Raw genomic sequence first — 27,481 nt, 5'->3', positions numbered from 1 at the left:
GGACCTCCAACCCCAGAGGGGCCAGGCTGGCCCCCAGACCTTGCCCAGCAAGGGTGGCCCTATGATGTGTCCCGCACAATGACAGGGACCTTTCAGGAACCTCAAGCCAGCCCCAGCCCATGAATGTCCTGTGGAAATGTCCTGTGTCCCCTGGCGCTGAGGGGCAGCCCCCAGCACTGCCCCAAGGAGGGATGGTGTCTGCCAGTGCCCAGGAGCCCCATGCAAGCACACAATATCTGCCTGCACCAGGGCATGTCCCACAGCACCTGTGCCAGCCAGGTGTGTCCCAGAGCTGGGCATTGCCTGTGCTGCAGGGCTAAGTCCACAGACCTGTGCCCTGGTCACCTCCAGCTCCCACAGAACCACATGCTCTGGCCAGCAGCTCCCCAATAACCACGGTAACTACAGCCCCCCAGGACGCCTGGGTCAGGAGGCAACACTGCTCCTGGGACTTCCCTGGAAGCGGGGCTAGCCCTGGCCCAAGGACACAGCTCTTGTGGGACTGCAGCACCATCCTTTCCCATCACTACAGAGCTGCTAACTGCACCCCTGCCTGCCTTGGTGTCACCTGTGTCCATCCTGCCAGCACTCAGGGACACCCCCACCCCGAGGAACAGCTCAGGCAGCACACGTGTGCACACACGTACACCACACACACACACACACGTGTACATACCCACACACAGGCACAGATACATCACACACACGGGCACATGTGCACATACACGTGTGCACACACACGTATGTACATATAGAAATGTGCATACTCACGTGTACACACACAGAGCTTCACACAAATGTACATATGTGTACATACACACACGTGTACACACATTCAAGTGTACATACACACACAGAGCTGCACACACATGTACACGTGTGTACACACACACACACACACGTGAGCACACACACTCACGTGTACACACACACACAGGCAGGCTCTGCCCTCGGCTGCCCCATGGGAGCCGCTCGTTCCTGGTATCCATGGCATGAAGGTGCTGACAGCAGCCTGGCCAGACTTGCAGGATGGTTTGGGTGGGAAGGAACCTTTAAATGTCCCCCTGGCCCAGCCCCTGCAGGGAGCAGGGACATCTGCAGCAGACCAGGCTGCTCAGAGCCCCGTCCAGCCTGGCACTCAGTGTTTCCAGGAGCACCCAAGCACTCACTGCCTTTCCAGGCAGCCCATGCCAGCACCTCACTGTCCCAAGCAAAGACTCCTTTGCAGAGAGCAGCTGCAGCCAAGGTGCCAGTCCCTGGCTGTGGAGTTCGTCCCAAGGCATGGAATGGTGCTGAAGCAGTTTCTCACCTCTCCACTGGCGGCCTGGCTGTGCCCCAGGCAGTGCCTTCCTGACACAGCCAGGCACGGCGGGCAGTGCCCACCCCAGCACAGCCAGGCACCCCTAGGCGCGGCGCCTCGCAGGAAAATTCCCACTTTATCAAGGGAATTGAGCACCACAAATTGGTCTCCTAAGTCGATTCTGCCTGCTGCCAGGCCTCTTCCCACCACCTAATTTGATGACAAACACGTTCCTCTCCTCCTCCCACCCTTTAATCTAATGAAGAGCACTGTGTCCAAGGCACAGGGAAATAAACCCTGATGAGGTCGATTTTTATAGGTAAACAGCCTGATTTTTCTGGCCTGTGGCCTCACTCCTCACAACCCTAACACCCACCACCTCCCCCTACCGCCTCACCATCCTTGCCCTGCAATTTGGCATCAGTCTTTATAAAAATCACCTGCTTATAGAATGGTTTTTGTACATTTCATTAGAGCTTGGGCAGCTGCTTTGCCTCTGGCTTTACTGTGCCCGAGCAGAGAGGAAAACAAGGCAGAGGCCGGTGGGGCTGCAGCAGGGCCCTCATGCCCAGGGGCACGTGGGGGTCCTGCAGACCTGGCACGGCCTCAGATGGGTGCCTAGACAGGGGACAGTGCTGGGCTCCATGGCAGCTGAACAGCAGCTTGCTTGGACACAGGACATGGCTCTGGACATGCTAAGGGCTTCAAACCAGGGCAGTCCAACTGTCAGGCTCCCTGAACACACCACAGGGCCCATCCTGCCAGAAGAGTCAAAGGAGAGGGGCTGTGACAATGATAACCACCTCTCCCCCACTGCCAACAGCTGCCTGTCCCCTACTGCCTGCAGCTGGAGGGATGCGGGGCCTGGGGTGGCTTGGGAGGCAATAGGGGATGAGTTTCCATACTGCTGTGCCAGCACCAAGCAGCAGGAATGTTTTGGTGATGGGAGGTAAACAGCGTCGTGGCAAGTGTCAAGATGCACTCAAGCAGAAATTCTAGCAATGCTAAGTATAGCCTAAATGCCATTAAAGCAGGAGAGGGAAGAGGATATGAGGGTATTAATAGTCTCAACATTTAAATCCTGGGTGCAGCGACAGCTCCTGGGGTGCTGGCTGCCCGGAGCACTGCCCGAGCCCAAGGGCACTGTGCCACCGACGCCTGCACCTGCCTGCAGGGAAATCAACAGCCCCAGCAAGTGCAGGGCCAAGGCCCCTTTGCGAAAAATAAACACAGTTCCTGCTCTCTGCCCCTCGGCCATGCCCCAGAGCTGGGCCAGGCTGCAGCACCACACCAAGGCAGCCCCAAAAGGACACCAGCGTTTATTTACAACACTCCTCAAGTGACATACCACGGAAAGGAAAGGGTACAGTACAACTCAAGGACTCAACAAAGGAAAGATATTGGCAGCTCCAAGTCCCTGCAGCCCTCCCCACAGCTACTGGTACTGGGCAGGCCTGGCAGCCCCATCCCCGCCAGCTCAAAGCACAGGCGGGCAGGGGGCTGCCACCCCTGCCCACGGAGCAGCCCAGCAGCTCAGGTGGGTGAAGTTGACACAGTCACTCTCTCCGGCTCAGGCAAGGACAAAGGAACCATCCATGCAGTGCCAGGAGCGAGTGGCTTAAGGAAGCGCCCCTGGTGTGTTCTACCAGCCACAGCCACCCAGGGTGAGCTGAGGGGCCAGGTCTCTTCCAAGGGTGCATATCTGGAAAATGGTGTTAGTACAAAATTGCAGCGTTGCCAGGGCAAGGAGCTCCTGAGCCTTGCTCCGTGTAGCCCCATGGCTGCCCCCAGGGCCACTGCCTCCTGTGGGGCTGCAGGTGGCCCAGGTCCCTCTGAGCATCTCTCAGAAGCCTGGGGCTGGTGCTGACACTCCACCTCTCCAACTGCAGGGAGAGGAACAGCTTCTCCTCCAGCACCACAGGGACCAGGCCTGATCTAAGCAGGTAGAAGATGTGGCCTCAGATGTTGCCCACATGCTCTGGCAGCAAGCAGCCCAGGCAGCAACTTGCTGCCACGGTGGAACTGGGAAGAGCCTGGCTATGGTCTGCCCAGCCCTCAGCTGGACAGCAGGGCTGGACAGGGGTTGCCCCAGTGTCTGGAGGCACAGGAACAGACTCGATTGTGCCTCCTGCCTTTGGCCAGCCCCAGCAGCTGTGGAGCTTTGGTGCACAGGGCAAAGTGAGACCCAGTGCTGCCTGATCCAACAGCGCATCTGCCTCGGCCCTGCCCAGCCTAGCACAGAGGGCAGCAACAAGAGGGGAACAGGAGATCGGGTTACTCAGTATGAAGTGGGGAAGGACAGTTTGAGGCCAGAGAAAGCTATGAGCGGGGGACTGGAATCCTTTGCAAAAGGCTCTGGGCAGTCTCAGTGAGGCCCTGAGCATCCTCGACCTCAGGCAGCTTCAGAGCCAGCCCCAAAGCTGACTGGCTCTCCCACGAGCTTTTAGGAGGACAGACCAGAGGAGGAAATCAACACAAAATCTCAAATTAAATCTGCTTGAGGACCTCAGGAGAGAAGCCAACCCGCAAGGAGGACCCGCTTTAGGACTTCTTTGCATCCTGTGTGTTCCTCCTCTTCAGATCACCCAGGTCGACGGGTTTAAACGCTGCAAGGGAGACAGGAGAGACTTTGGGGGCAAAGGCAGCACAGCCCCCGCCCGGCGCGCGCAACCCCCGGGCCGGCACAGCCGGCGCGGTGCCCCTGTTCCCCGCACCTTTCAGGCTGGGGTTCGGCATCTTCTCCACGTACTCCTCGACCAGGCCGCGCTCGGAGCCCATCTGGCTGCGCAGGTCGCGCTCCACGCACTGCCAGGCTGCAGGGACAGGGACAGGAACAGGGGCAGGGGCCGCTCGCCTCGGCCGCCCCCAGCCTCCCGCGCCCCCCGCCCAGCGGCCACCGCCCCGCTCACCCTCGTAGATGAAGCGCACGTTCTCCTCGTGGGCCGGCGTGAAGATCTCGCTGCCGGCGCCGGGGGAGCGCGGGCCGCCGCTCCGCTTTCCGTTGTACACCACCCGGGACACGGGGGAGCTGCAAGCGGAGCGCGGGGGGGGGAAGCTGAGCCGGGCCCGGGGCCGCGCTGGGCCCGGGGCCGGGCGGGGCTCACCTGGCCATGGCGGCAGCGGCGCTCGGCGGGGCCGGAAGGGGCTCGGCGGGGCTGCGGGAGGAAGGCGAAGCGCGAGGCCGGGATAGGCCGCGCGGCGCCCCCGCCCGTCGCCGGGCAACGCGCGCCCCTCACCCGGGCCCTCCCGCCTGCGCGAGCGGCACCGACGGAAGCGCCGCAGCGCGCAGGCGCAGCCCCGCCCCCTCCCGGCGGCTATCGCAACCCTTGGCGCATGCCCCGTGCGCAGCGCCGGCCCCGCCCCGCGCAGGCCCCGCCCCGCCCCATGGCCGGCGCTAACCGGAGGCGGTAACCGAATGCTTTATTGGAAAAGTACAAAGTGAGTCCCGATTCGCAGCACCGAGCGCCGCTGCGGGGTCGCTGCCCGGGCCCAGCCCGGGCGCAGCCCCGGCCCTCGGGCAGGCGCAGCCCCCCCCCGGCCCGGCCCCGAGGCTCTCGGGGCCGCTTCTCGCCGTGCCCGGCTCAGCGCAGCACGGTGACTCCGAAGAGCTGCACCAGGTCCTCGTATTCGGGGTCGATGAGGTCCGAGGGTTTCTCCCCGTCATCAGTGGTGGCCTCCAGGCTGGCCCCAAGGGACAGGAGGTACCTGCAGGACGCGGAGCTGAGCCGCCAGGCCGGGCCGGGCCGGGCAGCCCCGGGCCCGCCGCCTCCATCGCCGGGAGCGGCACGGCCCCAGCAGCCCCGGCAACAGCGCAGGGACCGGGCAGCCCCGAAGGGGCCGCACAGGCTCTGCTCCAGCCCGGTGCTGTCGGCTCTCGGGCTCTGCAGCCCCTCACAGCCCTTACCTGGCTATGTCAGCGTAGCCGTCGCTGCAGGCCATGTGCAGGGGCGTCCACCCGTTCTCATCTCTCTGGTGGATGTCAGCGCCGTATTTCACCAGGAGCTTGACACAGTCCAGGTTTCCCGTCAGCACGGCTTCATGGAGGGCTGCCATGCCTGAAAGGACAGGAGGTGTTAGCCCTGGCCCGGGGAAGGGCTCTCCATGCTGAACTCACAAGCCTGTGCATCGCTCAGAAAAGGGCTGCAGGAGCTCTCCTTCTCAGGGAGAGCACTGTGGGGAAAGAAACTAACTGAGAAAGCCAGCCAGCCCTGTTTGGGATGGTGCAGCACCCATTGCCCCAGCAAGGCAGGAAAGGGAGAGAGGAGAAACTGCCCCTTAGACCAGCTGCTCTGGGTCCTGGACAGGACTCACACAGAGACATGAGAAGAGTCTCTGCCGTCCTGCTTTGCCTGAGTTTCAGAAGCTTGTCACTAACAAAGAATCAGTATGGACAGAAAGAAGCTGGGGGCCGTTTGAGCTTCTGCCTCCATGGCCTTGTGAGAACAGAAGCTGAACCCAAGCACAAAAAATGGACAAATCTGGGTTCTGCATCAGCCTGTACAGGTCAAGGTATTTCATAAAGAGTTGCTGGTGAGGCTGTGCAAACAGAACATGAAGCTTTCCCCATGAATCCCCAGAGTCAGATGTACAAGAGGGAGCAGTGCCTTGTGGGGAACAGGCAGTGCCAGGAACAAATGCAAATCCCCCAGTCTGGAGAAAAGGCAGGAGCCCCAGGGCCCTGCCCAGAGCTCACAGACCGGCCTGTGCTTGCTGCCACTCTTGGAAGTCCCAGCACAGTGTATGTGCTCGATTGTGCCGTACAGGGACCCAGAGGCCAAGCTCCCCCTTTCTGCAGCATGCACTGACTCTGCTGTTGAGGGGAGATGTCGGTGCCCCGGCCTGGGGCTCTTGGGCCCTGCTGGGCACTGCTCCTTGCTAGGGAGGAACCTGGCTTGCTGCAGTCCTGCTGAAGGTGGGCCCAGCTCTGATGTCCCTCACAGCCCTACCAAGCTGTGCCACTGCTCTCCCCCAGCTCCGCCAGCCAGCAGCACTCACCAGAAGGGTAGATGGTGTCCAGTGTCACCTTCCTGGCTCGTATGAACCTGCCCACCTGCTCCAGGTCCCCCTGCTTGATGTGGTCCTGAAAGACGACGTCGTTGGGGAAGTGCACGGTGCGGGCGGCCCTGAGGCGCGGCGCGTAGCGCGGCACCGCCAAGGGGCAATAGTCCCTCATGCTGACGGGAGCCTTCAGGCACAGCGGCATGGGGGGCTGCCCAGCACTCGGCCCGGCCCCTCACAGCCCTGCTGTCCTCTTCTGTGTGTCAGGGGCCCTGCTCGCTACAGCTCTGTGCTGGCCCCGCGCTGCTCTTCTCCAGCCGTGCCTCTGTGTCCGTGTCCCCTCGCCGCTGTGGCAGCCACCGTGCTCTCCTGCACTCCCCCAGTTACACGCAGGAGCTGGCACCTGGCACTTGCAGCCCAGAACTGATCATTCTCTGGGAGCACCACGTTATAAAGACTCCCCTGGGCTATTTTGGGGACATGCAGCTCATGCTATTTGCCATGATGCTTCGTAATCGAGCCGCCCAGGCCTGCAGCCTCCCACTTTTGGGCAGAAGTTAGTGGCTCATCTTACCATCCACCTGTTGATGTGCCCATCCAAGGGGTCAAATCTACTCCTGCATGGGTAGCCCTTCAGGGAAGCTTGGAAGCAATTTCCCAACATCAAGCCCTTCTGGGGAAAGGGGCACAGCAACACAGGGAACTGACCACTCGTGTCCCAGCTGGCCAGTACAGTGTGGCTGTTCCAGAGCTGTGGTCACAACCACATCCAGAGTTGTCACCCTCCCTCCTGTAGCTGCAGGGGACAACTTGAAAGGAGCAGGAGGAGCTGTGCTGCTCAGCATGGAAGCACAACCTGCGTGTCAGATGTCCCCTGTGCCCTTGTGAGGACAGAGGTGCTGCTGGTGATCCTGAGGCAGGTGCAGAAGCCTACACTTCTGGTCTCTGGTGTTCCTTGTCCTACTTGAGACAGGGAAACAGCTGCTGCTGAGGGCAGGCTACTGCAAGCAGCCTTAGATGAACAGCAGAAGAACAGCACCACCACCAGACAGCTCCTGCCTCTGATAGTGTCCAGCTACAGCCATGACCCAAAACAGAACCATCTGCCACAGAAGAACCATTCAGGTCCATCAAGGTTTTCTCCCATCCAAGTTTGGGCATGTCAGACTCTTAATCGTTTTGTGCTCTGTCATGCTGATGGGGATTGTCCAGGTGGATGTGTCAGAAAAAAATCCCTATGCTGCTATCCCTATTTCACTCTGCCCCTCCTGCTGCAGACCCTCACAGTCAGCCACACACCTCGGACCTCCTCCACTTGTTTATCTGCTGGCAAATGCATCGATCTCTTGGCCAAGCATCTGCTTGTGGTTAGATGAGCCTGAACACAGCACAGGGCATCCAAGCTCAGTGCTGAGGACAGAACACTTTCAGCCTGCTTTCTTGGAACAGCAATTAGGCATGTACATCAGATGGCTGCTAAGCTCCTGCTCTACCACAGGGAGCCTTGGGCTAGGAGAGGCACTTTCTCTAAGCTGAGCCCAGTGGCTCTCTGCCCAGGAACAGAGGAGAACCACTGCAGAGCTCTGACTTGGTCACAGTTCAACTGGCTATACAAAATGGACTTATTCAAGTCAAATTATAAGACAGCACCTTCCAGTGGAACTCCACCCCAAAGACAAAGCAGCTGTCACCAACCAGGCCAGGCCAACAGCACTGCTGGGTTTGTTGGAGTGCAGGAGTGGCCACTGCCTACCTTGAGTCATGTGGGGCACAGCCCTGGAGGGAGGCGTCTTTAAAGATCGTCCTGCATGTAACTGCAGGTACAGGTCTCACACACACCTGGCTGCTGTTCTGTCAGGGACAGCCCTTCCTGGTCCCTTGGTGAGTGGGTGCCTGCTCAGCCCCAGCCCTGGTGCTGCTGTGCCCAAAGCTTGGGAATACCAGATCAGGGCTCTGCTGGGGCTCGTCGCCCAGGGCACAGCAGGAGAATGCTGGGGCTGGAGACAGAGACAAGTGTTGTCCAACACGCCTGTGCCACTGCTCCAGCACACATCCCACTCGCTGAGAGGCACAGAGGTGTCCCCCGTTGTCCTCTAGCCTCATCGTGCCCTCCCTGTGACATTTATAGCATATTTATAGCATATTTTCTAACCAAAATACCTTCAGCAGCAAGCAGGAGGTTTGGAAATAGCAGCGTGCCTCACAGGGTCATGTGAGCCTGACTAGCAGAGCCACAGCAGCCCTGGCGTGCCCTGATTCACTGCTCCAGAGCAATGCCCCCTCAGCCCAGCCAGCTGGCCCAGGGGCTGTGCACTCTCAGAGCCAAACCACGGCCTGCTCCCTCCCAACAGAGCACCTGCACAAGCCCATGGAATGTGGACAGGACGTGAGAACTGGGATGTTCTACTTCACAAATTACATGGAGAGTGACAACAGCCCATTGCAGCAGAGGCCCTTGAGCATGACCCTACAACTCTGATCTCCCCTTACAGTGTAGGTTCAAATATTCTACACCCTGATAAAAACAAAGAGACATGATAGTATTAAAATCTCAACTTTATTTGGCCATCAAATTCAGTACCAATGTTATTGTAGCAGAATGCTAAGAACCAGCCTGATGCAGCTCAGGCCTGTGAGGCACTCCCTCAGTCACATTCCCAAACCCCAGTAATTGCAAAAGTCCTGTTTGATCTGTTTATCAGGCCCTCCCCCACCACCCACCTGCCGGGTCAACCCACTCAAAATAATTCATGGAAAGGGATTGCAACTCTTGTCTTTGATCAAAAGGATGTCAACACAGCTGGTGAGCCAGCAGCCACCTCCACCCTCAGAGCCTGCCACAGCCAGTGCACAGTATTCCACCTCTCCAGGAGTTTGGAATAGTCATCTCCAAGTGTCTTAAAGGAGAAGGGAAAGGAAACATCTGGCTAGCATGAAGAGAAGCACCTTCACATACACCTTTCCCCAGGAAGCCATCAGCCCTCTGCCCCTACATATATTGAAGGCCAGCCCCAGGGAAAGGACCCTGCCAGGTGCAGAAATCAATTAGGGGCTTTAGTTTTAAAAGAAAAAGAGAAAAAAAGCTGTCTTGGAAGATGTTAGTGGCAAGGCTCCAGATTGTCAGGCCACTGAACTCCTGGTACCACCTCACAACCTCCCGCTGCCCAGAAGAACAGAGTTCTCCAGACAAAAGCTGTGTACAAAAAAAGTACATCACAATAGAAAAAAGCCCAGCTGGCTGGGCTGGCTCCCTAGTGACAGTTCCCTTTTCAAAAGCCAAAAGAAAGAAAAGGTAAGTGTACAGACAAGTGAGGGTAAAGTGTTACTTTAGAAGCCAATCCCTGGATTTCCAGTCATTTACCTTCTGCTTTAAATCTTAATGGGTTTCTGACTCACTGGGCTGCATCACAGCAGCCAATTTAGTGTCTGATTTTTTTGGGTGATGTAGATCAGTCTTCTCTTTACAATTCATCCTTCTGGAGTTTCTGCTCATCCTCATCACCTTCCTCAAGTTCTGTTTCTTCATCTGTCTCCAGGTCCTCCAGATCCTGTGAAGGTTACAGACAGCTCCTGGCTTCTGGCACATGAGGCAGATCCAGAACCAGCAGCCCTCATCTGGTCACTGCTCTCTCCTGCTATGCTAACAGAATATCCAGAGACTTCTATCAAGAGCTTCAGATTCAGGACATTAAGGATTAGGAACCCCTGGAAGCTGGTTACCTCTACACCTGTAACAGCCTCCACACACCTCCCCCCAGCAGGTGAGAGCTTCCAAGTAGATACAAAGACGTGTGGTATTGATCACACAGCCCAGTTCAGGGGCCGAGTGCCCCAGCAGTGCACAACACAGCACTGCTGCTTTATACCCACAGGGTGCTCTCCAGAAAAGGCATCCAGTGCAGGCCCAAAGCCAGCCAGGCTGCACCTGGACAGATCACACTGACATGGGCATGTTGTTCACCAGCAATATGCTCTCCTGATATGTAACAACACAGGATCTTATTTAGGACTGAGGATTCAGGCCCAGAACCAGATCTGACCCATGCTCCCTGTTCCCCCAAAGAGTACTCCATTCACATTACTCACATCATCAGCTGCTGCCCCATCCTGACCACCGCTCTCCAGGAATTTTTTGAAGCCTTCTAGTGTCCTCTCCCCATTATAGTCAATTACCTACACAGGGAAAACATGAGGATGCTGGTTATGGGCACTACAGACCCACACCCCTGGAGAGGAGAATTCTCTTTCTGAGCAACAGTGAACATGCCAAGCAAAAGGGAATTTAAAAATTCACCTTCACCCATATGAGACGAAGGAAAACAGCTCAGCCACTAGACTTCAGAGATCACTGCGAGGAAAGAATAGCCTGCAGATGAGCACACTGTCCTCTTAGCTCCCTCTTTTCCCCATTCCCACTTCCCCCCAAACTCTTTCCTACAGCCCAGACCCCACAAAGGGTCTTGGGTGTCCTGTAGACTTGCTGTGTTCCATCCCGACAGAATGCAGATCCCTCCCAAAGGTCTTGTCCAAAACAACTCGAGCAAGCAGCTGAGCATTCCCGTGCTCCCTGGCTGCCTGCTTACATTTCTGCCAGAGCCTGCAGGGAAGAACTTGAGTGTGGGGAAGCTGTGGATTTTCACTGCCTCCACTTCATTAGCCGTCGCGTCCATCTTGGCAATGACAATGTTCTCATGGTCCCTGTAGGTTTCTCCCAGCTTGTCCCAGATTGGGGCCAGCTGCTTGCAGTGACCACACCATGGGGCATCTGTTAATTACAGAGACAAAGTTGCACCAACAATCTAACGAGGTACCACTCCTCCCCAACCAGACAGTTCTCACAGATCTTTGCAACCAAGGCACTGCTTTTGCAGCCCAGACTGCAAAAGCCTTTTCCCCTAATCCTGGTCACACAGCGTTTTGGCAATCCTTTCACACCAGTTACATGGAATCAGCTGTAGAAAGATACTCACAAAACTCCACAAATACATTCTTATTCTCATCAAAAGCAACTTCTTCAAAGTTCTTCCCAACCAGAACTTTGACAGGCTGCTTGTCCCAGTCTTCAGGAAGATCCTGACTCATTAGGTGGGGCTGGAATAAAAAGTGAAATTCAGACAAGCTGTTTGCTAAATACCTGCTTGGACTGAAAATGCAGTAAACTTATCCTGGAAAACCCAGGTTTCACCACCCCACTGGTGCCTCAGTCACAGGCTGTAAGCAACCAGATGAATTAGTCACTTCCTCTTCTCCAACAGTCTCCTTCCCACCCTGGCCCAGCAGGAATAGCAGGTGCTGTTGTGCAGAGAGAATTGCAACAGAGCTCTGCAGGAGGGAAGCAGCTCTGCTGACAGCCCCATTCCCAGAGGACTGGGCTTTGCTGCACCCCCACTGCTGGGTGAGCCACACACAGCCCCTCCAGCAGATGGGAGCTGGCAGCTCTTTTCCCTGTGCCACAGAATTCACACCTTCCACAGACTGCTGGCAGAAAGAGCAACTGGATAAACAGTAGAGTCCCCACAGGGACAGCCCAACTGCTTGGCCGTGCCCAAGTCCCTCCACTTGGCTTGCTCTGCTACAGCCTCCAGGCCCCAGCAGCTTTGCCTTTCATTCCTACTCACAAAGCCCATGGGATGTTCCATGCAGAAGATGGAAACGCTTCTCCTGCTCCTCACAGGGAGCATTTGTGTTCCCTCTCAGCTACCTCCTTCACCACCAGTACTGTTTATCCACATACCTTGATCTTGCCCGCCAGGAACTTGTCACAGAACTCTTTGATCTTGTCTGCTGTGAGCTCATCAGATTCAGGTTTGTATTTGGTCATTTCTTCCTCCAGGGTGATCAGACGTACAGCTGGGCACTCTTCTTTTTTTAGGCCAAAGAACTCCAAAATCCTCTGGTTGTCACTGTGGTCACTGTCTATGAAGATGAACAGGATCTTGGGAAGAAAAAAGTGAAAGGCAGTAGGTGAACACGAGTACCTTGTGGCTACTGACACTTCACACACACACTGAATTGGCTCTTCTCCTCCCATTCCAAAAGAGAGAATTGACCTAAAGTCCTCCTCCACAGCTGCTCTGTGGATAAAGACAGTGCTACACTTCTCTGCAGGAGGTGGGTGGTCTCTTAGCTCATGATCCAAGAAATCATCTCACCTTCCCTTTGAAGTTCCCAGCTGCACTCTTGAAGTTGTCCAGCTTCCCTTGATAGTCAGACACACTTTTTGGTAGGAAAAGCAGAATATGAGTCTTGATCTCTCCTCCAAATATTTTAGGAGCAGTCTGAGGAGAAAAAATAAACTTTGTTTTTGGAAAAGAAGCAAATCAGTATCCAGAACAGTTAAACTCCACTATGCTGACCAGCCCACAGCAGCCTCCAATACTGCAGGACTGCTTTGCACAGCAAGCTCACACCCCCTTTATTCTGTGTCCTTCCCACTCCTCCATACCCCCCCATCAGCTCCACAATAAAATATGACCATGGAATCTACAACTAGACCTTTGCTATATTCCTGCAGCAGCCATAGAAGGGCCTTGTCAGGTACCTAAAGACCCACCTGCTCAGTGAACTCTATGACCAGAGGTAATGAATTAGACTTGATGAAGTTCAGCAGATTATCTTTTGTGAGATCCCCTTCAAAGTTGTTCTGGCCTTCATCAAACTGCAAGAACAGATATTCTTGATTAGAACACTTGCACATCCCATACATCTCTCAATGCCTTCACATTGGTCACTGCCCCACAGGACTTCAGCTGCACTATTCAGAGCAGACTTCCATCTCTACAAGGTTACATGTCCACATAAAATCTGGATCAAGGTGTCCATTCTCCTTGCAAGCAAAGCTTTAAATCACCCCCCACCAGAAGGTAAGCAGCAACAACAGCCAGGTTTGATCTCAGCCTTGCTCTGCACCACTGTGAAACCATTTGTGGTGCAAGTCACCAAGGAGCACCCTGAGCAGCCCGTGGTCAGAGCAGACACTGCAGGGAACATCTGACAGCAAAGCCTGCAGCACACAGCGACTTCCTCAGCTCTGGGGGGTTCGTTCCAGTCTCTGTTAGGGACAACAGCACATGTTGCACATCACACCAGAGGTGCCAGGTCCTGTTCTACAGGGCCATCACCTGTGTCATCCCTGACCAGGATTCCCAGAACCCTCTGGCAGCCTGAAACAGGAACAGCTGCAGAGGGCCCATAAGGTTAGAGGGAGGATGTGCAGAAGGGCACAGCAGTGCCCTGGCAAGGCCATACTCGAGTTGCTGACAGAAGGAAGAGTGTGGACTCAGATAACCTTCTGTTAAGGGGAGGCACACCAGCCTCAGTAGAAAAGCCAAAGACAACATTTAGCATCGGAAAGTAACTTTGCAAACACTCTGAGGAGTTTTGCAGATTGCCTCAGCCATCAGAACAGATGTGCAAGGGCCTGTATAAGTCTGGACAACTCACAAAGAGTAAGAGAAGAACAATGAGCCAAACTCTCACCGTTCAGACCCAACTAATAGTATGGAGCCAAAGCCCAAAACCAAAAAAAGCCATCAAATTCTCCTGCCCTGGTGTTTGATTACTGTGGGTGCTCCTTTTCTCCTTGGTTTAAAGCAGATATATCCAAGAGCTGCCATACCATTGCATAGGAACAGGGAGGAACCCCAATGGCTGGACAGATCTAGGCTGCTTCTTCCACAGAGCCGAGTACTCCTGCCCCATGGCAGCCTGGCACAGCATGGTCACTCCTGCCCCAACACAAAGGCTGCCAGGCCCAGAACTCTGCCCGGCCCAGCACTACCCAGACTGGGGCACACAAAGCTGACAGACAAAGCTACTCATGCAATAGCTCACAACTACCAATTGAGACAAGAATAAAACACTCCTCCTATCCCTCCCCCGACTTTGCTATTACTTTTTGAGCTCATTAGCCAGATATTCCCTCAGCCACATTGACCTGAGGAGCTCTGACTCAGAATTTAAGTCTACAAGCTTCTATCACCATAAAAAACCCTACAGTGTCAGATGTATAGCAGATAAAATTATTTCAGGTGAACAAAAAGGAAGTCTTATGTTAGGTCAGGCTGGGCAGAGTCATGACTGATAAAATTACAGGTCTAATAAATCTGAACCCAAAGCACTTGGTCCTGCTTCACAGCACCTCTGGGTGAGGAGCCACCAAGCCTGAAGAACCTCTTCTTGTCTGTTCAAACTTGGAAATCCATCCCAGTGATGAGAATTTTCATGCCTCCATTAGTACGTTTGTGATTCTGCAGGTAGTCAGCATCCCTCTGCACATAATCCACTGCCCCAGCCCAGTCAGCTGGAACTGCAAATCCTCTTAGGAGCTTCTTTGGCATCCCTGCACTGCAGAACCCATAGCAGTGAGAGAGAGCAGCTCTTGGAAACAGCAGGGAGTGACAGCAGCAGAGGCCAGCAGTGAGCAACAAAAAGCAGCTCTGCTAAGACACAACCAAACAGCACCATGGCAGCCAGAGAACTCATCTACTGTTCTCTTGGGCCTGTCCAGGACTGTGTGACCACTGCTGCACTGCAGAGAGCTAGGGAACAGGGAAGTGAGTGAGGGAACAACCTGCACCCAAAGCCCAGCAGCTCTGGGAGACTGACACAGCTCTGAGGCCCACAGCCACACAAACAGCATAGGGACTTTGCTGTTTCATCCAGGGCTGACCTTGTTGGAGCTTGACTAACTAAAGAAAAGCAGAGAGACAGCAGACCCCAGTGTGGTGCTCAGGCTTGGCACCAGCCAGTACCTTCTTGAAGAGGATGACGCCGTCCTTACTAATCTGGTACTTGGTGAAGACATCAGCACTGGAGGAAATCCCAAAAGGAATATCATCCACAGCTTCTGCTGCCAGCAGGAACTCCTTTGCTGCCTCTGATGTCAAATCCTGGAGAGTAAAGAAAGGTGTCTCAGAGGGGCCACATCACCCGAAGCAGTCACATCGCAGGGCTCAGCCCAAAGAACTGGAAGATCAAGGAAGGCAAGACGGCAAGTACTGCATAAGGCACAGAACCTTCCCCAGCCAGGAGGAAACAGGCAAGACCCTGGACACACACAAGAGCATCTCCAGTGGAAACAAACTCTACCTTGAAGAAGCCAATCACCACCACTTCACTGGAGTCCACCAGTGCCTCTGCAGCAGCCACATCAGTCAGGGTGGCAGCAGCCGGGCCCGTGCGCTTCTTCAGCCAGCTGACGATGTCATCTGCTTCCCTGCCAGCTACACCGGGAGAGAACAAGGAGTCACTTTCCCCCCAACTAAGTCCAAGACCACAAAATCCTCGAGCTTTGAGACAGAAGACCTTTCAGCAGCTGGTCAAGAGATCAGCAAGACTCAAGATATAATTTACGCAACTCGTTCCCTTTCACTCAGTGTAATTAAGCTAATCCCTAATTGATAAGTCAAGGTACAAGGTGCTCCCAGGAATCTTCTCTCACCTCCTGCCCCCGTCCTTAAACTTTGACCAGCAATGCAACACTTCTCCAGGACCTCAGTATTACTTATGTTATTACAGCACCTTTTCCTTCCAATATCTTTATTCTGGATGTTATTACCCTCTGTTGTCAGCACTGTGTAGCCTGGCTTAGCTAAATTCTGTCCTGGGCTTCCTTGCAACTCTCTCACACCCCATGTTTGCCTCCTCACCCAACAGCCCAGGCATATTTCCACTTCAGGGTACTGCACTGCTTGAGTCAAGTCAAGACACACAACAAACCAAGCTCAAGTGTCTTTGCTTTCCTACGAAAAAGCAACTTCCCCCACTTTAGCTGGCCACAGGGATCTCTTCAGAGGAAGGTCATTAAAGGCTGGCCTGTTCCCCATCGGCCTAGCACCATTCCCAGGTCGTTGTCACAGTGGACCTTGTCCAGGCACAGCAGCACAGCTCCAGCACAGGGCCATGCGCTGGGACCCGGCGCCACGTTGCTGCCCTCTGCACTCTGGCGACACATCCAGACCCGGTTCGCCCGTGTCCTGACCCCGTCCTGCCCCTCCTCACCCGTGTACTCCTTGGGCGCAGCTTTGTCGCCGTTCTTGAAGAATTTGATGGTGGGATACCCGCGTACGCCGAACTGCTGCGCCAGCTCCGACTCCTCCGTGGCGTCCACCTTGGCCAGCCGGATTTCCGAGCCCTCCGCCTTCAGCTTCGCCGCCGCCTTCGCATACTCGGGCGCCAGCGCTTTGCAGTGCCCGCACCACGGGGCGTCTGCGGGATGGGGCATCAGCGCCGGCCGGGCCTCCCCGACGCCATTCCCGGGGGGACCGAGGCCCGCTGGGACTCACGGAGCCCCGAGGTGGGGCGGGCTAGGGGGCCCCAGCCCGGCCCCACACCCGTCCGATGAGCCCGTCCCTCAGCACCTCTCCCCAGCCCGACCCTTCCATCCCTCGGCCGCGCCCTCGGTCCCCGCCCGCCCGGTCCCCCCGGCCCGGCCCGGCCCCGCCGCGCTCACAGAACTCGACGAGCAGGTATCGGTGCTCGGCCAGCGCCTGCTCGAAGGAGTTGGCGCGCAACACCAGGACACCATCCTCCTCCTCCTCCGCCGCGGCGCGGGCGGGCAGCAGCAGGGCCAAGCAGAGCAGCGGGAGTAGAGCGCGCAACCCCGCCATGGCTGATGGCGGCGTTCGGGACGAGCGAGGACAGACGCGCGGCCGCAGCGCCGCCTCCCCCTTATAAACCCGCCCCTGCCGGCCGCTGCCGCGCGCTATTGGTTGCGCCGCCCCCCTGCCATTGGCTGGCGCCACTGCCCCGGCCACTGCGCGCCTCCCATTGGCTGGCGGGCCGGGCACGCCCCTCCCCTGCCGCCTCGGGTTGGCCGCCGGCCCCGCTCCCCGCCTGCGAGTCACCATTGGCCCCTTTCCCCGCGATGCCGCTCGCGATTGGTCGGCGCCGCCGTCTCGCGTGGCCCCTGCCCTCGAACGTGGCACTCGGGAAGCGCCGCCGGGCGGCACCGCGCGTGCGCACGGCCACGAGCGCGTGGTGGATCCTGACTGGGCCGCGCGCCCCACGTGACCAGCCCGGCGCGCGAGGCGCGACCCGCCCCGGTGCAGCCGCGGTTCGGTCCCGTCCGTTCCCCCTCTCCTTTTACCTCCCTCTCGTAAACGACCTTCCCCTCAGGCACCGCCCGGCGCTCGGGGCCGCTCCGGCAGCTACTCGGGTCATGGCGGTAACGCTGCCCCCCCCCCGACCCTGTCTGTCTGTCCCCTGGCGTTGGGCTCCGACCGGGCCTGGCACCGTCCCGCCTGCGGCTTAGGACGGCCCCGTTTCGCTTTGTTGCAAGCTCCCCGGTCACGGAGATGGGCCGAGGAGCTCAGGAGTCGCGGGGCCTCTCGGCACACGCGCCCTCACGGAAGGCACCAGCGCGGGGCTCCTCGTGCCCCCCAGGCCGAGCAGGGCCCCTTGAGGCTCTAGACCAGAGCATGCGGTTCTGGGCGGACACCCGGTAGAGAGGACCGTGGCAGCGGAAAATCCCTACGCTGCCCCGAGGGTCCCAACTGCTGCTGGTGTGCGCCGGGCGGGGAAGAGCCCCGGGCGCTCCTGTGCCGGGATACCGGGACCGCCGCTCCGGGAGCGGGGACACACCCCGGGCTCCCGGCCGCGCCCGGGGATTACCCGCTCAGGGCTGATGCAAAGCCGCTGCTCTTTGTTCAAGGCAAGAGACCGCGCCCGGCGCCCTGGGCCAGTGCCGCGAGGAGCAAGGAGCTCACCGGGTCCCCCGAGAATCCGACTGCCCCGAGTGCTGCCAGGCACTGCTGCCCCTTCAGGAGCTAAACCGGTGCTAAACCAGATGCTTTTGTCAGGCCCGGGGAGAGTCCAGCGAGGTTTTGGAAGGCAAAGCTGAGCACACAAGGTGAGGGCACAGCGGCCACCCAGGCCCGGGCAGGCACAGGCACGTTGGTCTGGTAGGGACGGAATCAGCAGCTGCATTAGTCCACGCCACCTCGGAGCCTCTGTGGTTCCACAGCTGGAAGCCTTTGCCTGGAGAGCCTCAGTGCCTTGCTCTGCCAGAGTGCCCTGCAGCTATGTCTCTGCTAAAAGGCCGACCTTGCCCCGGGGTTGTTCTGCATGAGTGCTCTTGCTCTGACTTGGCTGCTGCACTCACAGAGCTGTGGTGTCAGAGGGAGCTGCTGCAGCATTAGAAAAGGGGAACGGCCTGGGCTGCTCCTGCACAACTTCTGGCCGAGGATCTTAAGGTGCATCACCTGGAAGGGGCTGAGGCTTTACTTTGGGAATCACAATTCATGCAAATGATCTGTCCCACCCAGCCTGTGACTGGAGCCACCCATACCCAAGTGCAGTCATGGCATGCACCAGGCAGTAGAGCCCAGCTGTCACCCCACGGGGGAAGACGAGCCAGAGAACAGAGGCAGAGAATCCCCAGAGTTGGTGCGTAGCACAGCTGTCCTGCCCCTCCAGGCCTCCTACCACGGTAAAACGATCTTACAGAAGCCTTGACACCCTGGATGTGGCAATTCTTGCCAAAGCGCTGGAGTTGCATCAGCTGGGTGCTCATCTGACCCTGCCCACAGAGTGGCTGTTGGGGGCCAGCACAGGGGGGCCTTTGTTCACGCTATCAGGCACATCTGGGCTCTATCTAACTGACACTGAGAGTGAGGCCTGTTCTCTGCTCCCGTCCCCACACTTCCCTCCATGGTCCCAGACTGTGCAGAGGGCGGGGGCGCCGTAGCTGGGCACTGCTCTCCATAGCAAGTAGCACGAATGACATGTGCCTGCAGGAGTGGGCACTGGCCACATGCCTGGCCCAGACTGTTGCCTTCAGCCCTTATCCTTCCCAAATCCCATCATCTTCTTTAACAGTTTTCCAAGGCCTGAAGAAGGTGCCTGTGCTGTGAGCTCCAAATACAAGAGGGAGCCTATGGAGCTCTCAGTTGCCTTTGTGAGTCTTTGACCGGGAGCAGAGCTGAGCCCCCACCTCCAGGTTCTCTCACACCATGGATTCTGTAAAGAGCTTTTCACAGCTACACTTTGCTTATCCTTAACACAAACATGCCACATGCTCTGTAAACATCCGCAGGCTCTTATCGTGCTGCCTCTCCTGGACTGCCTCCCTCATTCCTGTGACTGCCCAGGAATTTCCCTTTGTGTGTGCAGCTGGAGCAGTTGTGCTGTGGGTTCAGAGCCTGCCTGCTCCTCTGCTGGCAAGAAATCCCCCTTGGAAATCCCTGTTTTCACTGCCCCAGCCCTCGCAGTGTGAGCAGTGCAGAACAGGGCAAACAGCAAGGGACAGATCCTGCACACATAGTGCCATGGGGCCTTTCCTCCTCTGGCAAGGGCTGTCCCAGATCCCATTTCACATTCTAGCAAGCCCAGAGATCCTGGTCTTCTCCCACCGTAGGTGTTTGCAGAAATCCCATTCAGCCACTTCATGTTGAAAATCCAGCATGGACAGTACACGGTCAGTTCAAAGATTTTATTTAACTGTCATAAAAGGAGAAGCAGACGATGATTCCAAACCTGTTAACCTGGGTCTAGGACTTACAGACAATATGCACCAAATCAAATTAACAAAAAAATCTCTAGGGGCAGGGCGAGGGGAGTTAGAGGCAAAGACGTAGCTACGAGAAAGCCACATGTACTTGGTCCCAGTTCTAACCTCAGTGTGGTAGATCCAAATCGGAGGGCTGCAGAGGTGGCACATGCCTGTCCAAGCCCCCTGGGTTTTGCAGGGGGCCCCTAGGGCTTCTTTGCCCCAAGAGCCACAGCTGTGCAGCCAAGGGTGGAGGCTGGCATGCTGCGGGTCTGCGGCAGGCACGGGGGGCCGAGTGTCAAGGCAATAACTACTGACAGGCCAGGCACGGATTTTAAAGGCAGAACAGATACATAAGGCATTAACCGCTTCGATACACTTGTCCATCGCAAGCTCTTTGTTGATCGCATCAGGAGCAGCTGCAGAGACAGACTCGTCCATCCTCAGCCCAAAACAGCCAGGAGGGCAGGTGCTGTCCTGGAATTTCAGTGCTTTGCAGCTACCTGGGCTGCAATGAGAAGTGCGAGGTGATGGCAACATTGGTGACCCCTGCACCGCCCTACCCTTCAGCCCCCTCTGTGCCTCAGGGGCACCCAGAGAGCTCGGGGCTCTGCACAGGCAAGGCTGGGTCCAGCCAGGCCAGCGCTCAGGGTGCCAGGAAGGATGGCCAGGCATCACCCAGGATGTCACACCCTCTCCCCTCTGGAGACGTCCTGTCTCAGGTGAGGAATGGACCAGCAGTGAAGTGGGAAGTTGTGAATCTTTCCTAATAACACATGAGGGGCGTGACCAAGCTGAGCCCATGCCAACAGACAGGGAGGGCAGGTGGCGTTTAAAAAGTGTAACAGAGGCAGGACCCCCTCCCTAGAGGATACATGTTACACATTTAAGGCATCATGGTTACAGGGAACATCCACAAATGAAGCTGCCCAGGACACTGACGGGGCGGAAAGGGCAGGCAGACAACACTTGAGCCAATAAACTGATTTGACAGCTGCCTGGCACCAAAATTCTTCAGCTACTTGGAGGCAGTAGCTACCCTGAGCTGTGCGCAGGAAAGCCAAGCACAGGATCCTAACAGGGGCTCCTCCCCTTTGGCACCTCCTGGATAAAGGAAGGTGGGAAGCAAGAAAGGGCCTGGCAAGGGAGTGGGCACTCCCCTCAGTGCTGGGGCAGCACAGCCCCAGGACGGGCAGCTGGAGACCAGATGCAGACAGCATGGTTTGGTCAATGCACTCAGCAATTCTCTGGGGAGGGGGCACATAAAAAACTGAGCTCTCTGGTCAAATGATAAGGGGGGTGACAGGTAAGAGGGTTCCAATGTCAGCACTTTGGTACAGGGGGGGAATTCTACGGTAGCCACTGTCTGATTCACGCTCTCTGGGGTTTGGCCTCAGGAAGGGTTAGTCCTTCCAATCCTTCTTGATGGTCAGGTTCCACTCCCAGGACAGGTGGTCAGTCTTATCATCATCTGTGAACTTGGATTTGACGTTGTAGCTGCCCCGGGCCAGCATGCCCTTTGGGGCCTCTTCCATGGGGGTCAGAAACTCGTACTCCTCTGCTCGGGGGCCATAGCTCCCAACCATGTATTCGGTCTTGTCAACTAAAAGGACAAAAAGAAGTGTATGGAGGTTGTTCAGGAGCCTCCCCTGCATCCGGGGCAAGGCTAAAGCAAACCAAAGGTCTGTTACTGTTACAACAATCTATAGAGCAGCTGTAACAATAGGAATCTCACCCAATTCCGAGCTCACTTCCCCCCAGGAATGTGGGGAGTGACCAGCTGGCAATGCTGTTAGCTGTGACCTGCTTCCTGCCAAGCTCAGGGGGGAAATGTGCTCAGGATCACATGCTGTGCAGTGAGGACCATGGGCTGCCCCACCACCACAGGCCCAGGAGCCTCTGCAGAGCTTCACAGGCCCAAGGGCACTAAGGACTGTCCCCTCTCATGAGGAACTGCTGGGCAGCCCCTGTCACAGCAGCGAGGTGAGCAGGAAGCCCTCACACACAGAGCAGCACTTACTTTTCACGCCTTTCCGGAACGTGTGCTGGATGTACTTCAATCCTGACACAATCTCCCTGTTTACCTGCAGAGTGAGGAGCAGGGATTGAGCAGGACATCTCCATTCACACTGCCCACCCCACCAGCAGGAAGAGTCCATTCCTTCAGCACAGCCCCACTTTCAGGGCACGGGCCCTCCCCAGGCTGGGACCAGCAGTCTGGTGTTCCATTCATTCTATTTCCAGATCAGAATCCTTACCCTAAAGGAGATTTTTATCCGGTACTCCACGCCCTCCTTCAGCACAAATGCTTGCTTCTTGTAGCTTTCCAGATCACCTACAGAGACAGGAGAGGATTGCTAAGGGCTCCTCTGTGCTGTGCTGTGTTCTGGGGTGAATTTCTGTGGCAGCTGGGGCTGGAGCTGCAGGGCCCTCTATGCTGCCAGAGCCAGGCAAGCAATGCCCTGCAACAGGACACTGCAGCACAACTATGCAATTAATTCCAAAGTGTTTCTTTGCAGATGTTTGCCCCAAGGCTGTCACCATTTTAAAGCTGCCATGAATGTCACCATGCAGGCTGGAAGAATCTGCCTGCCGTATCTGGCCCCTCACACCTCTACAAAACACCCAGGTGTCACAGAACTGCTGCTGGGCTCCAGGTACAGAACCTGCTGGGGCCCAAGCACTGTGCTCCACCTCCAGTGCCTCTGACACAGGAAGGCTCACCCACCTTGCTGGCAGTGCTCCTGCCAGCTCTGCCCAGGAGCAGGGGTGGAATTCCCTCCCAGCTCACCTGTCAGGTCCAGTTCCAGGGGGCCTGGAGCTGTAGCGCAGACCAAGGTCAGTTTGGTCACCACCACATTTGGAGCATTGGGATCTAGAAATAAGAGAAAAAGCTGTTAAACACTCATCCCCAACACTGGACAACACAGCTTCTTTTCCTTCCAGGGAACTTCTTGAAAGAGCACAACCAGCAAAAACAGCTTCCGACTCTGTAGGGTCAGGGCTTCCATTGCAACAGGCCCAGCCCACAGTCCTCCACGAAGGCAGAGTGTCACCTGCACCCTTCAGCCCCGAGCCCTAGGCTGCAGGCCAGCCACGGGGGAGCACAGACACAGCGTTGTGCTCTGGGCCGTGCTCCTGCCCAAACAGAGCTGGGAGAACAGCTCCCAGGTGGGAGCAGAGGCAAGGCCAGAAGGGACCAACACAGCCCAGGGCTCACCTGCACTCACGGTGACGGCGCCCAGCAGTGCCTCCTTGTACTTGCGCAGGCTCTCATCGTCCTTGTCCAGCTCCTGGATCTCCTGGATGCTCTTCTGGGCAGGTGGCTTGTAGTTGACAGAGTGTTCATCCTCCTCGTTCTCAGCTGCAATCTGGGCCAGCTGCTCTGCCGTTGGCTCCTGCTCTGCCATCCTGGCACACGTGACCCACACTGAAGCAGAGAGCAGAGCTGTGACTGCCCTGACAGCAGCAGCAGGGCTCCCCAGAACTGCTCTGACTCCACACGCTCCCACTCTCACTGGGAGACACAACCCTGCCAGAACCCTCCAGACGCCAGGTCTCATCTTCAGCGTGCAGAGGCCCAAGCAAGAGGGAGAAAAAATTCAACCTCAGTGCTTTGCCTGTAATGTAAATACCCCAAAGCCATAGGGAAGATATTCTCCTCCACAAGATGAGTCAGGTGAGGCTTTCAATTGGAATAAACCAGAGCCCAGAATAAACCCAGTTCTGCTCTCCACAACAGGATTCCTGCTAAGAATAGGCCTCTGTCTCACCACTGGCATGAATGCTGGGAACCTCTGCTGGGATCTGGTGCTCAAGTTTTGTTAATCAGGTCAGTGCTCTATGCCAGGTGCCTTGGCAGAGTGGGATGAGACACCTGGCTCAGCCTTTAGCAAGGATCTGTGGCACACACAACCAGGAAAATAGGCAATGGAATAAAGAAGATGTGGAGCCTGGCTGCTCCCATCTGCCAGGACTCTGCCCAGGAAATGCCTAGCCACACTAAGGGCTGGGCAAAGGTGATGCCAACACTCCATTAAAATCCTAGTAAAAGCCAATGACACATTCAGGAACTCTTGGTGTTCCACAGGGCATGTTGTCTGAAAGGTTATCCTATGGCAAATATCAACTTGGACTCTCTAAAGACTCAGAACACTCTGGCATAGCTTTAGAAAGGCATTGGGGAATGACAGGACACCATGGGGCTGTACCAGGGATCTGGCCTTGTGTGGCACAAGCATCTGTGCCAGGAACTTTTCCTGCTGAACCTGCACAGCACAGCAAACAGCTGGCCCTTCCACATGGCATCCTATAAAATCCTTGCACTGAATGATGTGGAAATTTGTCTTCAAAAGGACATTTAGTCTCATGTCACAGATGAACAACTGATGAGATTTCATGCCAGTGTCTCCATGTGAAACTCAGTCCCTTGCTTCTCCTAAGCAGCTGCCAGACTTGAGGACTCCCAGAAGCACTGAGCAAACGCTCACTCATACACCCTGCACTGCTCCATCTCTTCCCTGCATCCTGCCCGATCCCCTCCTCATGTCCTTTGGTCACCTCTGGGCTAGATTATCCCTGCCACGGTCCACAGTTCGTTCTAACTCTCACACCTTGCTCTGAGAATATCTGTAGCTTCCAGGAGTGTAAATGACAGAACTTCAGCTTTACAGAACGGAAGTCTCAAACTTGTGGTGACTCCCAAATTCTGTGACTGAGCCTTGTGTGAGAGCAGACTAATCCCACACATGGCAGAGGATCCACTAGCATCCACACACCCATCTCCAACAGTGGTGGGTACACTTGTGTGCATCAGCATCCACGGGCACCCTCCCCTTCCAATTTTCAGGCCAAGCAGAGACAAAATCTCTCACAGACAGCCAGATCAGTGATGGCAGGAGCCACGAGGCAGCCTCTGCTCCAGCACCTGAAGCTCTTGGAGCCAGTGCTCTGTGAACAACAGCACAGCTCCCGTGGCTGGGAGACAGCTGCACTGACTGGGAAGAGCCATGGCATTCACAGCCCTGACTGCCAGCAGCTGCTCACCTCCAAGACCCAGAATCCTCTCCTGGGCAGTTTGGAAATGCACTAGTTTGGTGTCAGCATAGAGCTGCCACTCCTCGACAGCTGACCCCCCGGTGTAACACACACTGTGACAGTTTTCTCCCACGCATCACTAGCCCCATCTCCAGCAGACCCATGAGGAATCCCTCCCACAAACTGGTATTTAGCAACAATCATGACACACAGAGCACAAAAGAAAGCTCAAACCAAGCAAAAACCCAAATCTCCAGCTCTTTGGTCACATTCTTCTGTCCAGCCTTACTTCTGTGACCCAGAGCTAAAGAATCATGTATACCACCACACAGATTAATCATGACCCACCTCAACCCTCTCAGGATTTATAAGGTGACAGGAGCCCACCAGGACTGAAAACACCCCTGGGGATCAGAACCAGCATGATTCCAGTCATCACTCCAGGCCAGGCTGGGCTTGGCTCTGGGGAAACAGCCCTCACCTTCCCTATCAGCATGCCCGCAGGTCCTTGGGTATCCCACTGCTCCATGGAACAGCACAGCCCCCGGGGAACTTCCACAACTGCAAGAAGGAACCCCAGCCTGTGCTGGTGGCAGAGTACAAGAGGGCTCCTGGATCTTCAGAAACAGGCCCTGGCTCCCTGCAGATCCCCAGGATCACAGCAGCCTGTAGAAGGCAGGAGGCTGAAACCCCATCTGGGAATTCGCACTCTGCCTTCACTGCTCCCTCAAACCAGCAGTTTCTTCCGGATTCTCAGCATGTTTTGTGCAGGACAGAGCAGCTAACACGTGAGCCCCACCTCCTGCCAGGCAGAAGTACTAGCGGGAATATCCCTGTTTGTGTGCAAGCAGACAGTGGGAACCATTGACTCCATGCCCCGGAATCCCCATCCCCATGGCACCAGCGAACCCAGCATTAGTCAGAGTATCTTCAGATGAGCTAATCAGCTTCCGACATCCATCAGGCCTCAGCGCAGCCGTGGACGCAGCAGTGCCAGCTCCAGCAGTCCCCACCCTTCCTTCTTCCCGCGCAGGGAAAGCCTGCACAGCCACCCGGAGAACTTGGCTGGAATGTGACCCAGCAGTAAGTGTTTCTACAGGGCCCTGTCCCAGGCTGCTCTGCCAGAACAGGGAGCCAGAACAGCCCAACCTGGCCTGGCTGCTCCACATGGACAGCTCAGATGCTTCCCAGGGCAGCACAGGGGCGTGGGGGACACCAGTAGCACAGCAGGGACAGGAACCTAACTGGCACTTCCTGAGGCCAGGCGTTGCCAGGGCATGCCCAGGGAGCACTGCTGCACCAGTTGTTTTGTGGGAGCATCCAGGGAATTCTCATCCCACCTGATCCCCTCAGGCAGGAAGGACTCAGAGAACAGGAGGACACACTGCTGCCCAGTGGGGACTCGGCAGTCTGAGAATGGAGGATTTTTGCTCTGACATATCCCTGACCTGTCATTCACCTACACGGGTGAACTGTGCAAAGCCAAGCTGAGGGCTCTCAAACAACTCCAGAAGCATAAAGGCCGCTGGCAGTGCTGCACCAGGGATGCAAACCAGCACCGTGGGTACCTGGAGCCAGGACTGTGACCCATCTGTGTGTGTCAGCAGTCGAACCCACAGCAATGAAACTGTTCCCACTCCGCAGTCACGGAATAAGATCCTCCACACTGGAAGAATGCTCGGACAATCACAGCCACAGAACGGACCCGAAACCCTCAAGGAAACAAGCTCAGTCGGGGGCTTTTCTCACCACAGACAAACGACGGTCACGGCTCTCGGAAAAGCACCGCTGCTCCCGGTGGAGTCAGGCTGGCGGGGGAGCGCAGCAATCGCGGCTCCTGTGCAAAGCCCCCGGGGCTCGAAGCGCACCCGGCCCGCGGCGCTCGGGGTGGAAGGGCCCTGCCTCGACACGGAGCAGCCCGACTCTGGTACGGCGTCTCCCAGTTCCTCATTCCGTACCGAGCGGCCATTAATGGACAGCCCGTATGCGCCAGAGGCACCTCCGACCCCGGGACGTGCCGAGGCCGGAGAACCCCTCCGCCGCCGCTCGGGCCGAGCACCGGGCAAAGCCCACCGGGACTGCCCCAGCCCCTCAGGGGAACACGGGGTCCCGAGCAGCCCGCGCCCCGCGCCCGCCCCACGCGCTCCGCTCCGGGACGGCCGCACCGGGGGCGGCGGCTCCCCCGGCCTTCGGAAGGTCGCGCAAGGGCACCCGGGGCCCCGCGCCCGACCCTCGGCCGCGCCCGGCCCTTCCCGCGGCCCGGAGCCAGCGCGACGCGCCCGGCCCAGCCCTTCCCGCCCTACCTTACCCCCCACCCGCCCGGTCCCGCCTCTCTCGCCCGGTCCCGCCGTACCGGTCTCGCTCGCTCCGCGCTGCGCTGCCAACGCCACGGATCCGCCCAGGCCCCGCGCGCCCCCGCACTTCCGGGACACGCCCGGCACTTCCCGTTACTCGCCACCGCGCCGCCGCCGCGCTTCCGGCCGCGGACCGCGCGCTGATTGGCCCGAGGGGGGCGCGCGGGCGGGGCGTAACGGACCGGATGGGCGGAGCCGGGGCGGAGCGGGGCAGGACGGGCAGGGCGGGGCAGAGAGGGATCGGGACCAGGACAGCGGCCCGGGACCAAGAACGAGACCAGCGGGGCAGGGCAGGACGGGACC

The 27,481-nt window shown here is 57.0% G+C and overlaps 4 protein-coding genes across 6 annotated transcripts; all 4 read right to left on the bottom strand.

Annotated features, from left to right (window-relative positions):
- Positions 1-2,603: 2,603 nt before the first annotated feature.
- On the bottom strand, positions 2,604-4,629 carry MCRIP1 (MAPK regulated corepressor interacting protein 1). The gene is made up of 4 exons (XM_014887559.2): positions 4,405-4,629; positions 4,210-4,328; positions 4,015-4,113; positions 2,604-3,906 (listed from the first exon to the last, which is right to left on the bottom strand). Exons 1-4 carry the CDS (start codon positions 4,410-4,412, stop codon positions 3,842-3,844), a joined length of 291 nt encoding a protein of 96 aa, XP_014743045.1. The 5' UTR covers positions 4,413-4,629; the 3' UTR covers positions 2,604-3,841.
- A 102-nt stretch (positions 4,630-4,731) lies between these two features.
- On the bottom strand, positions 4,732-6,628 carry PPP1R27 (protein phosphatase 1 regulatory subunit 27). Its single transcript, XM_014887444.2, has 3 exons — positions 6,296-6,628; positions 5,205-5,355; positions 4,732-5,005 (listed from the first exon to the last, which is right to left on the bottom strand). Exons 1-3 carry the CDS (start codon positions 6,501-6,503, stop codon positions 4,882-4,884), a joined length of 483 nt encoding a protein of 160 aa, XP_014742930.2. The 5' UTR covers positions 6,504-6,628; the 3' UTR covers positions 4,732-4,881.
- A 2,208-nt stretch (positions 6,629-8,836) lies between these two features.
- On the bottom strand, positions 8,837-16,999 carry P4HB (prolyl 4-hydroxylase subunit beta). Of its 2 annotated transcripts, XR_015807843.1 has the most exons (12): positions 16,752-16,979; positions 16,301-16,507; positions 15,389-15,522; positions 15,052-15,189; positions 12,852-12,956; positions 12,451-12,576; positions 12,033-12,233; positions 11,269-11,389; positions 10,882-11,063; positions 10,593-10,646; positions 10,385-10,471; positions 8,837-9,846 (listed from the first exon to the last, which is right to left on the bottom strand). XR_015807843.1 is itself a non-coding variant. In XM_014887531.2 (11 exons), the coding sequence occupies exons 1-11, from the start codon at positions 16,906-16,908 to the stop codon at positions 9,760-9,762; spliced, it is 1,545 nt and encodes a 514-aa protein (XP_014743017.1). In that variant the 5' UTR covers positions 16,909-16,999; the 3' UTR covers positions 8,837-9,759. The 2 variants fall into 2 exon arrangements, 1 of the variants encoding a protein (XP_014743017.1); XM_014887531.2 differs by lacking the exon at positions 10,593-10,646 and having other exon boundaries at positions 16,752-16,999.
- A 2,716-nt stretch (positions 17,000-19,715) lies between these two features.
- Positions 19,716-27,315, bottom strand: ARHGDIA (Rho GDP dissociation inhibitor alpha). 2 transcript variants are annotated; one of them, XM_014887513.2, is made up of 6 exons: positions 27,178-27,315; positions 23,008-23,217; positions 22,579-22,662; positions 22,046-22,122; positions 21,808-21,871; positions 19,716-21,390 (listed from the first exon to the last, which is right to left on the bottom strand). In XM_014887513.2, exons 2-6 carry the CDS (start codon positions 23,195-23,197, stop codon positions 21,191-21,193), a joined length of 615 nt encoding a protein of 204 aa, XP_014742999.1. In that variant the 5' UTR covers positions 23,198-23,217; positions 27,178-27,315; the 3' UTR covers positions 19,716-21,190. The 2 variants fall into 2 exon arrangements, with proteins under 2 accessions (XP_014742999.1, XP_088032816.1); XM_088176690.1 differs by lacking the exon at positions 27,178-27,315 and adding an exon at positions 26,574-26,725.
- Between the last annotated feature and the right edge of the window lie 166 nt (positions 27,316-27,481).

Source organism: Sturnus vulgaris, chromosome 20, assembly GCF_052056855.1.
Source record: "Sturnus vulgaris isolate bStuVul1 chromosome 20, bStuVul1.hap1, whole genome shotgun sequence".
Taxonomy (NCBI): Eukaryota; Metazoa; Chordata; class Aves; order Passeriformes; family Sturnidae; genus Sturnus; species Sturnus vulgaris.
Note: the sequence above shows the minus strand (reverse complement) of the source record. Positions and strands in the feature narration are given on the sequence as shown.

Bases quoted from the DNA above. Each gene is read 5' to 3' on its own strand.
- MCRIP1 (XM_014887559.2), bottom strand. The intron at 4,114-4,209 runs GTGAGCGGGGCG...CTGTCCCTGCAG, and splicing joins CGTGCGCTTCATCTACGAGG to CCTGGCAGTGCGTGGAGCGC. The intron at 3,907-4,014 runs GTGCGGGGAACA...TCTCCCTTGCAG, and splicing joins GCCGAACCCCAGCCTGAAAG to CGTTTAAACCCGTCGACCTG.
- PPP1R27 (XM_014887444.2), bottom strand. From the start codon at position 6,503: ATGCCGCTGTGCCTGAAGGCTCCCGTCAGCATGAGGGACTATTGCCCC. The intron at 5,356-6,295 runs GTGAGTGCTGCT...CTGTCCTTTCAG, and splicing joins GGACACCATCTACCCTTCTG to GCATGGCAGCCCTCCATGAA. The intron at 5,006-5,204 runs GTAAGGGCTGTG...CGCGTCCTGCAG, and splicing joins GGCTACGCTGACATAGCCAG to GTACCTCCTGTCCCTTGGGG.
- P4HB (XM_014887531.2), bottom strand. From the start codon at position 16,908: ATGGCGGGGTTGCGCGCTCTACTCCCGCTGCTCTGCTTGGCCCTGCTG. The intron at 16,508-16,751 runs GTGAGCGCGGCG...CCCATCCCGCAG, and splicing joins ATACCTGCTCGTCGAGTTCT to ACGCCCCGTGGTGCGGGCAC. The intron at 11,064-11,268 runs GTGAGTATCTTT...TGTAATTAACAG, and splicing joins GAATGTATTTGTGGAGTTTT to ATGCCCCATGGTGTGGTCAC.
- ARHGDIA (XM_014887513.2), bottom strand. From the start codon at position 23,197: ATGGCAGAGCAGGAGCCAACGGCAGAGCAGCTGGCCCAGATTGCAGCT. The intron at 22,123-22,578 runs GTGAGCTGGGAG...CTGTCTCTGTAG, and splicing joins CCTGGAACTGGACCTGACAG to GTGATCTGGAAAGCTACAAG. The intron at 21,872-22,045 runs GTAAGGATTCTG...CTCACTCTGCAG, and splicing joins GGATAAAAATCTCCTTTAGG to GTAAACAGGGAGATTGTGTC.